We start from the raw sequence: 16192 nt of genomic DNA, 5'->3' as shown, positions 1-16192 counted from the left end.
CTGACCCATTATAAGATAAAAGTAGGTTTAAGCTTGGTATTCAAAGCTGCAGAGGGATTAAAATAGCTCAGAATTTTAAAATTAAGACCCAAAAATCTGTTGTCAATACCAGGTCACCTGAGAGATCCATCCATCTGTGCCCCCAAAAGTGGGCAGACTGGACCTCAGAGGCTGCAAAGTAAGGGGAGTGGCAGCACACGTGGTGCTGGGTCAGGCACGGAGTGGGACAACAGGACCTTTCTGGCAGAGGAGGCGAGGGTAATGGCAGTGAGTGGGGGTCTCTCCTGCCATGTGTCCTGCAGCTGGAGGGACCTGCTCTCTCTGAGGAGAGACTTGGCGATGGGGGAGGAAAAGGAAAGGGAAGTAGGCAAAGAGATCTGAAGGGAAGCTCTCCTGCTGTCTCCCCAGATTCTGGCCCAGACCTCTGGGACACCCCCCACCACCTGAGGATCCCTTACCCGCCATGGACCAGCCCCCGCAAAGCTCCAAATGCTAAGTACACATCTCCCCTCACTCTGCCCCCAGACTTTCTTTTTACCATGTTCTGACCTTAGCTTCATCAGCTCCTCTAAGAGAAACCAAAAACTTGTGGACAGCGCCACCTTCTGGAAAACAAATGGAAGGCTCCTAACTGCCAGCAGCCTGTTGAACTGTTAGAATCAAAATAAATAAAGCTTTACCTGAATAAGAAAGACTTTCACTACTTCAAATATAGCAGCAAAGGAAAAACTCATCAAGCAGCATGGTAATTGGTTCCACACAAAAAAAATGACAATTTTCCAGCAACCAAACCCAAAGACAGGATATCACGATATAACTTATAAAGAACTCAAAGGAGCTGTTACGACAAAATTCAGTGAGCTACGGGAAAAATCATAAAGCTAATACAATGATCTCAGCAATAAAATTAATGAAGAAAAGGAGTACTTTACCAAAGAGATTGAAACTCTAAAAAAGAACCAAACAGAAATTCTGGAGCTGAAGGACTCAACAGATGAGAAAGATGAAGAACACATTAGAACACATTGGAAATAATCAGATCAGATGGAGCGAGCTGGCAGATAGAATCTAGAAATGATTCAGATGGAAGAGGAGAGTGAACTAAGATTTTTTAAAAGTGAAGAAATTCTATAAGAACTATCTGATTCCATTAGAAAAGCCAAAATAAGAATAATGTGTATTCCAGAAGAGGGAGAGAGGGAGAAAGCAGCAGAGAGTGTATTTAAAGAAATAATAGCTGAGAACTTCCCAAACCTGGGGAAGGAATTGAATATACAAGTCCATGATACTATTAGAAAACCTTTTATCTCAATGCAAAAGAACTTCTCTAAGACACATTATATTAAAACTATCAAAAGTCAATGATAAAGAATTTTAAAGGCAGCCTGGGGGAAAAGACAGTAACCTACAAGTGACCCCCATTAGGCTATCAGCAGATTTCCAGCAGAAACTCTAGAGGCTAGGAGAGAGTGGAAGGACATATTCAAAGTATTGAAAGATAAAAACCATCAGCCAAGAATACTCAATCCAGCAGAGTTATTATTCAGATATGAAGGAGAAATAAAGACTTTCCCATCAAACAAAAGTGAGAGAGTTCACCACTATTAGACCTGCCTAACAAAAAATGTTGAAAGGAGCTCTTCAATCTGAAACAAAAAGTACACAAAACTCTGATTAAGGTGATAAGCAGATAGTCAGAATTAGAAAACTGTAACTCTTTTTTAGAATAGTATATTAAACTCTTAACTACAGCACAAAGGTTAAAGGAAAAGAGCATTAAAATATGTATAGCTACTGCAATTCAATAACAAAATCGTAACACAAAAAGAGATAATTTGTAACATCAAAAATACAAATGGGAAAGAGTAAAAGGATAAAACTTTTATAGGCAAATGAAGATAAATTACTATCAGCAGAAAAAGGACTATTTTATCTATACAATGTTTTATGTAAACCTCATGGTAATTACAAAGCATAAAGATAGAGAAGAGACACAAAACATTAATAAGGGGAGACTGAGCAAATCACCACGGGAAACCACCAACTTAAAGGTAGAGAGAAACAAAAGGAAAAAGAAACAATGGAAAGACAAAACAACCAGAAGGCAAAAGATAAAATAGCAGTAGTAAGTCCTTACATATTAATAATCACTCAACTGTAAATGGATTGAACTCTCCAATCAAAAGGACAGAGTGGCTGGATGGATTAAAAAAACAAGACCCAACTATATGCTGCCTACAGGAGGCTCATTTCAGCTCTAAAGACACACATAGGCTCAAAGTGAAAGGATATAATATGATATTACAAGCAAATGGAATCCAAAAGAAGGCAGGTGTAGCCATATTTATATCAGAAAAATATACTTCAAGCCAAAAAAGGGTAACAAGAGACAAAGAGGTCATTATATAATGATAAAGGGGTCAGTACGTCAAGAAGATATAACAATCATATATATATTATATATATATATATTTATATATGCTCACAACACCCAAGCACCAAAATATATTAAGCAAATAATAACAAATCTTAAGGGAGAAATAGATAACAAAACAGTAATTATAGGGGACTTCAATATCCCACTATCAGCAATGGAGAGATTGTCCAGACAGAAAGTCAACAAGGAAACACTGGGATTGAACCACACTTTATAACAAATTGTCTTAATAGACATATATAGAATATTCCATCCAACAGCAGCAGAATATTCTTCCCAAGTGCATAGGGAACATTCATCCAGGATAGATCATATGATAGGCCACAAAACAAATCTTAGCAAATTTACAAAGATTGAAATTATACCAAAACTCTTCTCTGACCACAATGGTATGAAACTAGAATCAATTACAAGAAGAAAGTAAGAAGATCAGCAAATATGTGGAAACTAAACAACACACCTGTAAACAGCATTTGAGTCAAAAAAGAAATCCAAAGGGAATAAAAAATTACCTTGAAACAAATGAAAATGGAAATATAACATATTAAATATAGTGGGATGCAGCAAAAGCAGTTCTGAGAAGAAAGTTTATAGCAATAAATACATATATTAAGAAGTTAGATCTCAAATAAACAACCTAACTTTACACATCAAGGAAACAGAAAAAGTAGAACAAATTAAATCCAAAGATAGCAAGCAGAAGGAAGAAAATAAAGATCATAGTGAAAATAAAATATAGACCTGAAAAACAACTGAAAGAATCAACAAAACTAAGAGCTGGTTCTTTGAAAAGATAAACAAAATTGACAAACCTTTAGTTAGACTAACTAAGAAAAAAGAGAGATAAGAGTCAAATAAATAAAATTAGAAATGAGAGAGGAGACACAGTTGATACTACCAAAATACATAGAATTGTAAGAGACTATTGTAAACAATTTTATGACAACAAATTACATAACTTAGAAGAAATGGATACATATCTAGAAATGCACAACCTACCAAGACTGAATTAGAAAGAAATAGAAAATCTGAAGAGACGAGTAATGAATAAAGAGATTGAATCAGTAATTTTAAAACTCTCAACACAGAAAACTCCAGGACCAGATGGCTTTACTGGTGAAATCTACCAAACGTTTAATGAAAAATTAACACTAATCCTTCTCAAACTCTTCCAAAATATCAAGGAGGAGGGAACACTTCTAAACTCATTCTATGAAGCCAGCATTACATTGATACCAATACCATATCAAAATACCAGAAAAAAAAAACTGTAGACCAATATCCCTGATAAATATAGATGTAAAAATTCTCAATAAAATGTTAGCAAATCGAATTCAAGAACACATCAAAAGGATTCTACATGTGACCAAGTAGGATTTATCCCTGGGATGCCAGAATGATTCAACATATGTAAATCAGTAAATGTAAGACATCACACCAATAAAATGAAAGTTAAAAATCACATGATCATCTCAACAGATGCAGAAAAAGCATGTGACAAAATACAACATCTTTCATGATAAAAACCCTTAACATATTGTGTATATAAGGAACATACCCCAACATAATAAAGGTCATGTATAATGAACCCAACAATAACATTATACTCAATGGAGAAAAATTGAAAGTGTTTCCTCTAAAGTCAGGAACATGGCAAGGAAGCCCATTCTCACCACCCCTATTCAGCATAATACTGAAAGTCCTAGCTAGAGCAATTAGGCAAGACAAAGAAATAAAAGGCATCCAGATTAGAAAGAAAGAAGTAAAATCATCAGTATTTGCTGATGATATGATCTTATACATACATTTTTTTAATTTACCCAAAGAGTCAGTCAAAAAAACTGTTGGAATTAATCATCAATCTAAAAAAAGTGGCAGGATACAAAATCAACAAACAGAAATCAGTTGCATTCCTTTATACTAATGATGAAGCATCTGAAAAAGAAATAAAGAAACCTTCCCATTCACAACAGCATCAAAAAAATAAAATACTTAGGAGTAAACTTAACCAAGGAACTAAAAGAGCCATACAATTAAAACTACAAGACTTTGCTGAAAGAAACTGAAGACACAAACAAATGGAAAGACATTCATGTTCATGGATCGAAAGAATTAACATTGTTAAAATGGCTATACTACTCAAAGCCATCTAGAGATTCAACACCATTCCCATCAAAATACCACAAACATTCTTTACATAAATAGAAGAAACAACCCTAAAATTTGTGTGGAACCACAGAAGACTCTAAATAGTCAAAACAATCATGAGAAAAAAGAATAAAGCTGAACATATCATGCCTCTGGATTTCAAACTATACTACAAAGTCATAGTAATAAAAAGTTTCGTACTGGCACAAAAATAGACATACTGACCAATGGAACAGAATAGAAAGCCCAGAATTAAATCCCAGTATATATGATCAACTAATATTTCACAGGTGAACCAAGAATATCCAGTGGAGACAGGATAGTCTCTTCAACAAATGGTGCTGGGAAAACTAGAGAAATGCTTGAAGAAAAATAAAATCAGACTTCTATCTTACACCACTCACAAAAATTAATTTGAAATGGATGAAAGACTTAAACATAAGACTTAATACCGTAAAACTTCTAAAAGGAAAGGTAGGGAAGAAGCTCATCTTTATTAATCTTGGCAATGATTTTTTTTTTAACATGACACCAAAAGCCCAAACAACAAAAGCAAAAATTAACAAATGGGACTACATCAACTGAAAAGCTTTTGCACACGAGAAAAAAAAATCAAATGAAAAGACAACCCACAGAATGGGAGAAAAATTTTGTAACCCATATATCAAATAATGAGGTAATATCCAAAATATATAAAGAACTCAGTTAACTTAATAACAACAAAAAAAGAAACAATCTGATTAAAATATGGGCAGAAGAACTAACAGACATTTTTGCAAAGAGAACATCCAAATGGCCAACATACACATGAAAAGATGCTCTCCTCACGAATCATCAGCACCACAATGAGATACCACCTCGTCCCCGTTAGGACGACCATCATCAAGAAGACAAGAGAACAGGTGTCTGTGAGGATGCGGTGGGAAGGGAAGCCTTGCATATACACTATCGGTGTGCTCGTGAGTCGTTCCTCCCTCCCACCTTATTCCTGGAAGACTTTATTCCTGGCTTGCTCTCTCCAGCCCCCTACTTCTAATGTAATTCTTGGTGATCTTAATATCCACAAAAATAATCTTTCCAATACTTTTTGCTTTTTGTTTCCTTCCTCACTTCCAAGGATCTGGATTTTCACCCTACTTTAGTTGCTGTTTCCCACGGTCCTTCCAGTGTTATGACTGGTCATTACCAATAACTACAACCCTTCCATAATTTAAATTCAAGCATTCTACTTTTCAAACACAAACTCCTATCTTTCTAGTTCACTCCCTCCAAGACTTCAATTTCAACAAAGCTTCAACTCACTGGGACCCATAATCCCTTGTCCCTCATCCAACTCTTGTCCTTTCTTACCTGGCTTAAATCCCATGGCACATCATTATATCACTCTCCGACATGTACCCTCAATCCTCCTGCCTATTTATTTCCTCAATTGGAAAAAAATCGATTCTATATGCATATGCTCTTTCTTTCTGTTAGCAAGGATGAGGCAGTCCCACTGCTTGGGCAGTAGATCCCCTCTCTTCTCACCCCAGCATTAAAATTTTTCCCTTCTCTCCTGGACCACTCCTACCACTATAAAAACACATTACCACTTCTCTCATGTTAAAAATAAACCCTCTCTTGACCCCACTACTCCTTTCAATGACCACCCTTTACAGAAATCTCAAATGACTCATCCATAATTCATTTCTTGTATCCCTAGCCCCTAACCCACTCCAGTCAGGCCTTTGTCCCAACACTCTCCTAAAACTGCTCTTATCAAGAGCATATAGCATGCTTCTGCTTGGATTTGATTTCTTAAACTGGGTAGGAATTTGACTAACTAGAGTTCTAGAAAAGAAAAAGAAAGAAAACAGAGGAAAGACCATTTTCAGAAATAATTTCCTAGAACTGAAAGACACAGGCCTTCAGATTTAAAAGGTCTAGTAAGTGCCCAGCACAAGAGATAAATCACACCTAGGCAATTCTTTCTGAAATTTATCAAGGTAAAGGAAAGCCCCTAAAAGCTTTCATAATATCAACAATAATAGTAATAATTACAGCTATAATAACAAAAGCAACCAACAAAAAATGAGAATCACACTGAAAATGTATCGTAAGCAGTGTATTATCAGAGGCAATTATCAATATCTTCAAAGTTCTGAGGGAAAAATATTTAAGTTATTTAGAACCTAGTTTTTTATATGCAGTTAAACTATCAATCAAATATGATATAAGACTAAAGATATTTTGACCTCATACATTTTCTTTAGGAAGTTACTTGGTGATATGCTACAGTAGAATAAGAGAACAAAGCCAGAAAGTGAAAGAGAATCAAGAGAAGAAAGATCCCAGGGTGACAGCTGTACATCAGGACAAGAAAATGATCAGCCTGAATTGGAATGGGAGGACAGGCTTTATTTAGAGGGAGGTGGGAGGGATGCAGAAAAGGGAAAATGCCATACCTTTGATATTCCCTGAGAGATGGTGACAAGGCAGGCAATGTTAAGGAAAATAGAAATAAAAACATCAACACACAAAATACATACAACTGGTCAAAAAAGGAATGTAATCGTGGTATATTACTTGGCCGGAAAATTAGCAATATTTACTTGTTATAGTAATGTAAACACCAGCTATTAATTTTTAACTTGTAGAATCTACCTGTATACAAAGCAAAAAATGACCAAAAGGACATAGCATCAAGTCTGAAAATGTAACATTAAAAGCTGAGATGACAAGAGATGAGAGGTGATGGAGAGGGGCCAACTGAAGAGAAAAGCAAGCCCACAAAATCCTCATCCTCATGGCGGGGAGTGGAAAAGATACCTTCTACACTTGTCAGAACAAGAAATCGAGGTGTGAATATATTATTTAAAGATACAAAGGTAGTCAGAGCAATTAAAAATAGTGGTTTAGCTATGTTAGGAAGATGGAAAAGAAAAAGTGGCAGGTATGTGAGCTAAAGTATCACCTATCATAACAGAATATCAGGAGTATAGCTCAATAGATGAATCTAGAAATAATTTCTATGATTTTGAGATTAATTATCAGAAGAAACAGCTAAAATAAAAGAGTATGCTTCTAGAGAGTGGGACTGCCAAGTTGAAGGAACAGAAAAGGCTGATGTTATCTATAAGCCTCTGTAACACTTGAAAGTCTCGCTTCTTATTAGTTTGATAAAATGAACATGTGTGAGAGTTGCAAAGGTTTAAGCTACAGAATACCCAGGTTATGAATTTTACACCATAGACTAGGATGCAAGAAATTCACATTTTCTCCTCTAATAAAAGTTAATCTGTTCCAAGATCCCATCCTACAGGTGGTCAGGAATTCAACCCCAGTGGTTTGCAAAGACCCTCCCCGCAGGCCCGACGTTGCACAGGCCCTAAGGGCACACTAAGCCTTCAGCAGTCACAGTCTCCCCAGCCTTAGGTCCATCCAGCTGGCTGTCAGTAAGTTCATCATCTAACCCCTCAGCCCTCTAGAGGCAGAAAGCAGTGACCCTCCGCACTTCTACCTCATACAGTGCAAGCCTTTGTTTTTTAAAAAATGAAATAGAATACATTTAATAGAAAATATAAGAATGCACAGTGCACAGTGAAAGGATAGGTATTGTTACCTAAAACTTTCCTTTCACGTGTATGTTCACGGACTCCTGTGTGTGTATTTTTTATTGACCCTAAACAATACTCCTTATTGACATCTTTTTCTAAATATCTTGTCTCGTTACAGAGCATTCAGATAATAGCCTAGTTTACAAGCGCAGTTTTGCGACTGCTGCTTCCAACAGTCCTAAGTCTTAAAGGCTCAAATCTAGTTCAGGTCACATCAACAGTAAGACCTACAATACCGACAGATACAACACAGATGAGAGAAAGAACCCAAGCCTCCTAGGTACCCTATCTGCTGAAGCTAATCAGGACGATCCAGCAGGTAAAGGCAACACAAGCAGAAGGCCAAAAAAGAAATATTTAGCAAGAGATGAGTTTTCAGGATTTATTACTTTTGCTTTTAGTACAATTTTTAATAATGGCAAATTTAAAGACAATAATGAATCATAAGCCATTGAAAAATATGAATCAATGAGTCCAAGTAAAGCAACTAAATCGAAAATTGAATAAGGCAGGGCTCTTGCTCAGAGTGGAATTCTAAGGGCCAGGAGTCGGGGAGTGTCCACTTCTATAAAAGGAGGAGGACTTGAGGATCTCCCGTGCTTTTCAACCTCTACCATTTTCCCTTCTAACTTTATGTGCTTTTAAGGTTATCTGTAAAATCTTTTAAATGAAACATGTTATTACTGAACAACAATGGAGTGGTGAAAGACCAATACGTAATAAATATTGAAAAGAGTCAACACGTATTTCTTTAAACATATAGCATATAAATACACACGTTATTTATGTGTGTGTGTATACACACACACACACACACACACACACACACACACACACATACAACTGTAATCGTTAAGCAGATGACTGACCTGGGTTGTAATTCATTCTAGTGAGTTACTGAACCTGAGGACGGTTGCAGAAACCCCCGATTTGTAGCCAACTGTCAGAAGTAGGGGTCATCTGGGGACCACACTTGCAGTCGGCGTCTGAAGTGGGGCAGTCACGTGGGACTGAGGCCTTTACCAGGTGGGATCTGAGGCTACTCGAGACAGTGTCAGGATTGAGTTCAACTGCTGGACACTCAGTTGGTCGGAGAACTGGAGAACTGGGGTGGAAAAATGACACGTACTTGGTGTTCAAAGAAAACCATTACAGATCCAGGGAGTGCCCCTGAACTGAAGGCCAGCTTTGGTGGGGTGGGGACACTTTCAGATAACCTAGAGTCTCCTCTGAATACGCCAGATCACAGAAAAGCAACACTAAAGGACACCTGAGAAATCACCTCTAATTTCTTCACAGAGACTAAACAGGTAGTGAGTCGTGCAGAATTTTTAGATGTCTTGAGGTTACCTATTTTACAGCTTCCTGAAACAACTAATCACGCGTTTTCTACTGCCTACAGTGGACGTAATTCTTTCTACCCCAGGCTGATTAGGGAAGTGGTCAGAATAAACTGCTACCAATAGGACTTCCTGCACCCTCTTTATACAGCCACACTTGGGAGGTTACACACGTTCTTCTCGCTTCTTAAGAAGGCATAGCTTAGTTATCTTCCTGCTACCACCGAAACAGCAGGACTCTGTGAGGCCTTCCCAGGTACAAAAGCCCCCCTGTGTCTCCTGTTTCTGGTCTGTGGAAAAAAGGCTTTAGTCTTCTAGGCCTTCCCTAAGTTCCAAACAGGAGACTCTAGCAGTTACCAATTAGGAAAGTGAGGGAATGTAGAAATAAAGGAAAAGCAGTCCAGCAAGAAAAGTAATGGTAGCTTCAACACCAGCTCATCAGTAAGACAGAGTCCTAGTTCTTCCTCAAGGGATAAACGTAACCATCTGATGCATATCTTTGAGTTGTTCGCCAGAAACTAAGAAGACCCCCGCCCGCCCGGGTGGAGGATGGTGACTACACGCTGAGCAAAAGCACGTAGACCCCAGGCAGGCTGGAACCAGAAGGCTGATGATTAACATTCCTGTCACCTCACCACAAACCAATCAGAAGAAAGTCCACAAGCTGATCACACACCCTGCAACTCTCACGCCTAATGTTGCCCTTGAAAGCCCTTCCCTGAAAGCCATCTTTAGGTTTGGAAACTGATGATATGAGAAATTTTAACAGGACTGTGGACAAGCTGCAGGGACAAGGGACAATGCCATATGGAGATAATCAGAGCTCCAGCTGTGCCAGGGAACCCTGCCGCTGAGGTCAAAGGGTCAGGGAAAAATAAGATCTAACGCTAAAACACCTATGCTCCAGGCGCTGGGCCAGCTTCATTCACACATACTTTCTGACCTAAGGTAATTCAGCAACATTGAAAACTGAGCATTAATATCTCTATTTTGAAGATGAGGAGACCGTAATTCACATGGGTTAAGGAAGCTTAACCTAAGGCCACGTAAACAAAGAATGTCGCCCACCATTCCACCTCTAGGAATGCTGGGATGAAGGATTAAGTTGCAATCCACTGCAGTTGCCCACCAACAGTGCATCCCGGGGGGAATTCAGGTTGGAAAAAGCAGGAAGCACTCGGTGCTTTGGCTATATGGCCCCCAGATAGTTAAGATGCATGTGTAAGGAAGAATTTCAATAACCCCAGGTTCCTGCAACTTCCTATACATACATAGGAAAAAAAAAAAAAAAGCACTAAAATCATTAACTTGAGATGTCTGTTCTCTGTGATTAGCAGTGATCTTTTTTATGCTTGACTGCATGTATTTCCCAGCCAAAAACATTGACATATACGCTGGCTTCTCCCCTACCTCTTCAGAGAAGTTCCTCAGAGCTACCTGGGAGGCTGCCTCCCGGGCTAGTGCTCAGTGAGGCCCCAATAAAACAACTCACAGCTGTCGCCTCCTGCGTTTTCTCCATCCATAGCCACACGTCGCGTAACACGCTACCCGTTTGTGCAACAACTGCTGCTCTTCCCTGAGAGCAAAATCAGCTGGCTTTGTTACTGCCTCGGTTTGCTGTGACAAGCGTCCTGACATATTTTCACTTGGTTCTGTCCTCTTGACCTTCCCAAAATACATGGTAGAAACAAAAAGTCTGTTTCATGTCTACAAAATTTGGCTTCCAAAGCCATCTTACATCCATGAGGGTAACACTCTCTACTACAGGGAGGGCAGGGCCTTTTACTCCCATTCCACCTGAGAGAATAATGCCAGAAGAGTTGCTAGCTTTTCTGCTCCTCCAATCTAGGTTGTAGCGGGTGGCGGAGGGGTGTTATTTCTTTTGTCTTTTGTTTTTTCACAAGGCCTCGAAGACATTCAAGAAAAGGTAGTGCTACCCTAGCTAGTTTCAGAATCATCTTTTCCAGGTGTAAACGCTTTCTTTCAAGGTTCGTCAGTCCTGAGCCACCTAAACAGGTGGCCCCAGGAACATCATGTGCAGCCCTTAAAGCAGGGAAAGAGCCTTTGATGAAAAGACTTAAAATTACTTTGCCCTACAGAGACACAAGAGGGAACCCTAAACCACCACTGAAGGAGGAAATACTTTTCTATGGAGGCCAATGAGAGGGAGGCGGGTAAGAAGGCACGGCAAGTAAGAAGTCCAGAACTGCTACTGTCCCAAGTGTGCAAGTAAAAGCCAAGACACACATACACACGTAGGTTTATGTGTATTCTGATTCCAGAAAACTAATACACACACACACAAAAAAAATATTAGTTTTCTGATACTAGCTTACTAGCACCCAAAAAGTTGAAAATTTGCTTAGTGTACTCTACTAAGCCAGTGTTTTAAGTTATCATGTTCTGCGTTGTACTTACAATCCAGCAACGGGCACTTCAGTCTCATTCAACCTAACAGAGTGGCGAATATGTGCAAACACTGCCCTAGGCTCTTGGGATACAGCAGCAAATAAGAGAGACAAAAACGTCTGCCCTTCCCTGCACTTGTATTCTAGTGGGGCGGACAAGAAAGAAGTAAAATATCGCTTTGAAATGTATACAAATACCAAATCACTAAGTTGTGTAACAGGAACTAATAGTGTTGTAGGCCATTTATACTTCAAAAACAAACTCATAGAAAAAGAGATCAGATTTGTGGTTACCAGGGGCAAGGGGGAGGGGTAAAAAAAAAAGCAGTCAAAAGATACATACTTCCAGTTATAATACCAGGGATGTAACGTACAACGTGGTTAATATAATTAACACTGCTGTACATTATGTATAAAAATTGCTGACGTCTCATCACAAACTAAAATATTCTATTTCTTTAAGTTTGTATCTATATGAGATGTTGAATGTTCACCAAAACTATTGTGATAATCATTTCATGATGTACGTAAGTCAGATCACTGTGCCGTACACCTTACACTTACCCAGTGCTGTATGTCAATGATATCTCAATAAAACTGGAAGAAAAATAAAGAAATATCCAGGTGGGGTGGTAGTGGTGGTGGCGGTAGGAAGGGTGGAGGGCTAAGTAGTGAACTGTGGATATATTTTGAAGAATACAATCCCTCCATTACTTATTACACAGGGTTATTGAGAGGATCAAGTGAGAAGGAACATTAGTTTGAAAACAATAAAATCTTACATAAATTTCATTAAACCGATAAAGTATATGCTCCAATCTCTACTACTGAGTCAACATTTGTGATACTGTTCACTTAGAAATTCAGTAAGTATCTGGTGGGAAGAGAATGCAAATCCATTTTGATTAAACTGTAGTTAGTGAAGTGTCTGATGTTCTATTTTAATGAACTTTACTAAATCACAGAATCAAGCTATCTCAGGAGCCTTTTCTAGGTGTCGTCTAAAAAGCCTACAGAAAAGCTACAAGCAAGGCTGATTTAAAAAAACAGCAAGCTCCGTTAGGACCTCAAGATCATGAGATAGGCATATACATTACTATAATAGTGGTTAGGGAGTGAGAGATGCTACAGGTAGAATAATCCTTAGAAAACTGCATCCACAGAATCTAGAAAATCTGCCACAAGACTTCTTCTAGAGCGCAACACTATGACATGCGTAACTTGCAGTAGATCACAGCTCCTCTTAAGCAGGAGCTTTCCAATGTGAGGTGCACCCTTTAAACACGAAACACCATGGTGCCTCCCGCGCTCAGGTGAAACTAAGTACCCTTCCTTCCAGGCAGACAAATGGGAGACAGATGCCCCAAGAGGGACGGAGTCTGGAGCAAAGCACTGCTTTCCAGCAGTAACAAAGACACTGAAATAGAAACAGGGCTTTACATCCTACCCTCTCCTATCAAGACTCTGCCATCCTGTCTGGACCGTTAACTGCCTCCCTCTTTGACGTGTCTTTCTGTTGTTAACAGCAGGTTTTAGTCTAGGTGGCCAAGCACTTGGTTGTAAGGTGTAGGGGTTCATGGAAATGCCAGAACTGCCACAAGGGCATTAGTACGTTTTGCTGCAGGTATTAAGACACCAGAAAATTATCAAGAGCTTTAAAACCTTGCCACTGAAAGTGTGTTCTGTGTACCAGAAGCATCAGCAGGGAGACAGAAATGCAGACTCTCAGGCCCACCCAGACCTGCTCACTCAACACTCTTCAGGTTGGGAAGAAACTCCCTCAGGTGATTCTTAAACTTGCTGAAGTTTAAGAAGTACTGTTTTACAAAACAAACGCACTAGCATATCGTAGATATACTAGGGGTATGGTTAGTAAGAAAAATCTAGTTATTTATTCTTTCCTATTTAAGAATTCAATTGTTGAGTGTGAAGGTTATTCTGTTTTATCACCACAATCCTTGGTCAGCCCTCACTTCACATTTATAAATACAAACTATTTATGTAATGCCTTACCTACCCATGTGTCAGGAACCAGTAAGGCGGCAAAATAAAAAATGAGCTGCACAAATGTAGGCTATAGAGATTCATAATTATCTTACATCAAGTCAATATTTATGTTCAGATCATTTTATCCTACAAGAAAATAACAGATTTGCCAGAAGCAAGTCTGACATTTTAGCAAGTCTACATTTTAGATTTCTACCATAAGTACTCAATACATGTGTGTACACGTAAACGTGTATATACGTGTATAGGCACACTATATATGCATGCTTGTGTACACATACAGACAAACATACATATGCACACATGCACGTAGACACACACACTTCTGGTCTTTAAGGAGCTACATAACTATCAAACGTAGCTATATGGTCTCCTTAAGAGCAGAGACAGCCAAGGCTTTATTTCCTTGAAGACATCAATTCATTCAAGACTGACAACAGTTATCAGTATTCCAAAAATAGGCAGAAAATGTTACCATCACTATGAAAACAGACTTTGCTCTCTGACCACGGATCCCCAAACTGAGGAATACTGCCCAGCAATACCAGGCAGACACCGTCTACCTGACTTGCTAACAATCCTCAGAGGACACCTACCAAATGTGTGCTGCTAAACACATTTTTTTTTTAATATTGGGACTTGAGAGATAAAGTTCAGTAACTGAACACTGAATGAACAGATTAATAGTTTTATAAATAAAACTGCGAAGATTGTCTCAATTTTATACCAGTATATTTTTAAAAGGGAAAGAAGACAAGGCCCCTTTTCATCTCACATTTAATCAACAAAATATTCTTTAAAATATTTAGAACTCCAATGTTTATGACAGTACAACAATTACAGTTTACCCAAAGAGGAACTCTCACTTTAAAATTTTTAACCATGATTTTCAGGAAGCTATTTCAAGTAGCACATAAACTTGTATATAGGAGGTCTGACTACCTACTTACACTTTCAGTGCTTAGGGACAAAACTCCTACCCCAACTTCAAGCTCTCTCTCACTACCTCTACCATCCTTTACTTGCTGTTTCTTCCTCCATCATGGGAAAACACTGATCTGATAGAGGAGTACTCAGCAAGTGCAATATTCCACTGTGCCCTTTAATTTCTCCTGTAAACCAAAATATAACGGATTGAAGGAAGGAAAGAAGAGAAAAGAACCCATTTTTTTTTTTTTTTTTTTTCGGTACGCGGGCCTCCCACTGCTGTGGCCTCTCCCGTTGCGGAGCACAGGCTCCGGACGCGCAGGCTCAGCGGCCATGGCTCACAGGCCCAGCCGCTCCGCGGCATGTGCGATCTTCCTAGACCGGGGTACGAACCCGTGTCCCCTGCATCGGCAGGCGGACTCTCAACCACTGCGCCACCAGGGAAGCCCCAACCCATTATTTTTTACCACTAAAATTTGACAAATATCTGTGATGGAAAAAAGAGAAATTTGTCTATTTTGAAATTATTTTAATTTACAAATAGAAAACATCTTGGAAGAAAAAAATGAAAGAAAAACACAAAACATATAGGCAAATTTTTACTCCATGAGCATCTCAAATCCTCACTTGTTCACCAATCCCCAAGATGAAAAACACTTTTCTGAAAAGGTATTCAGCCACCACTGTAAAAGAAAAAAAGATGGTCAATTTTGAGTGTACATAAGATTTTAATAAGAAAAATTTGAAATGCAATATGCTGTAATTTTACGGAACCAAAACCAGTTATTTGAGAACCACGCCTACATTACTCCAAAACAGCACAAAAGGGAAGAAACTGAACTTTAAAATCTTGGAACTGAAAAGGTCCTTACAGAGGACGTGGCTGGTGGAGCAGCCTTAATCTGTTAAACCTCAGAATCCTCATTTGGAAAACATGGTTAACAGTCTAGCATAACATCTTTCTCAACAAGATGAAAAATATGAATTACATAACAGGGCGGTTAGTTGAGAACTTTTTCAATTTGATGTACAATCAGCCATTTGAAAATCAGAGAGTGCAGAGTACTACGCTGGTTCTCAACCACTATATCTTCCCATAATCACTCAAAAACCTGGATCAATGATGAAAATAAAAATCACCTTCTCGGGCTTCCCTGGTGGCGCAGTGGTTGAGAGTCCGCCTGCCGATGCAGGGGACACGGGTTTGTGCCCCGGTCCGGGAAGATTCCGTGTGCCGCGGAGCGGCTGGGCCCGTGAGCCATGGCCGCTGAGCCTGCACGTCCGGAGCCTGTGCTCCGCAACCGGAGAGGCCACAACAGTGAGAGGCCC

At 39.0% G+C, this 16192-nt stretch overlaps 1 protein-coding gene across 3 annotated transcripts in view; it reads right to left on the bottom strand.

The window, feature by feature from the left end:
* Positions 1 to 9060: 9060 nt before the first annotated feature.
* The window catches only part of SEC61G (SEC61 translocon subunit gamma), a 14202-nt gene continuing 7070 nt past the window's right edge, over positions 9061 to 16192 (bottom strand). The window contains exon 4 of one of the 3 annotated variants that reach the window (XM_028490274.2): positions 9061 to 9286. In XM_028490274.2, coding sequence (XP_028346075.1) covers positions 9076 to 9286 — 211 coding nt within the window. In that variant the 3' untranslated portion in view covers positions 9061 to 9075. The other 2 variants (XM_024115145.3, XM_055085132.1) reach the window with 2 other exon arrangements.

Source organism: Physeter macrocephalus, chromosome 5 (assembly GCF_002837175.3).
Source record: "Physeter macrocephalus isolate SW-GA chromosome 5, ASM283717v5, whole genome shotgun sequence".
Lineage (NCBI taxonomy): Eukaryota > Metazoa > Chordata > Mammalia > Artiodactyla > Physeteridae > Physeter > Physeter macrocephalus.
The sequence above is the reverse complement of the archived record's forward strand: the minus strand, read 5'-3'. Positions and strand labels throughout refer to the sequence as shown.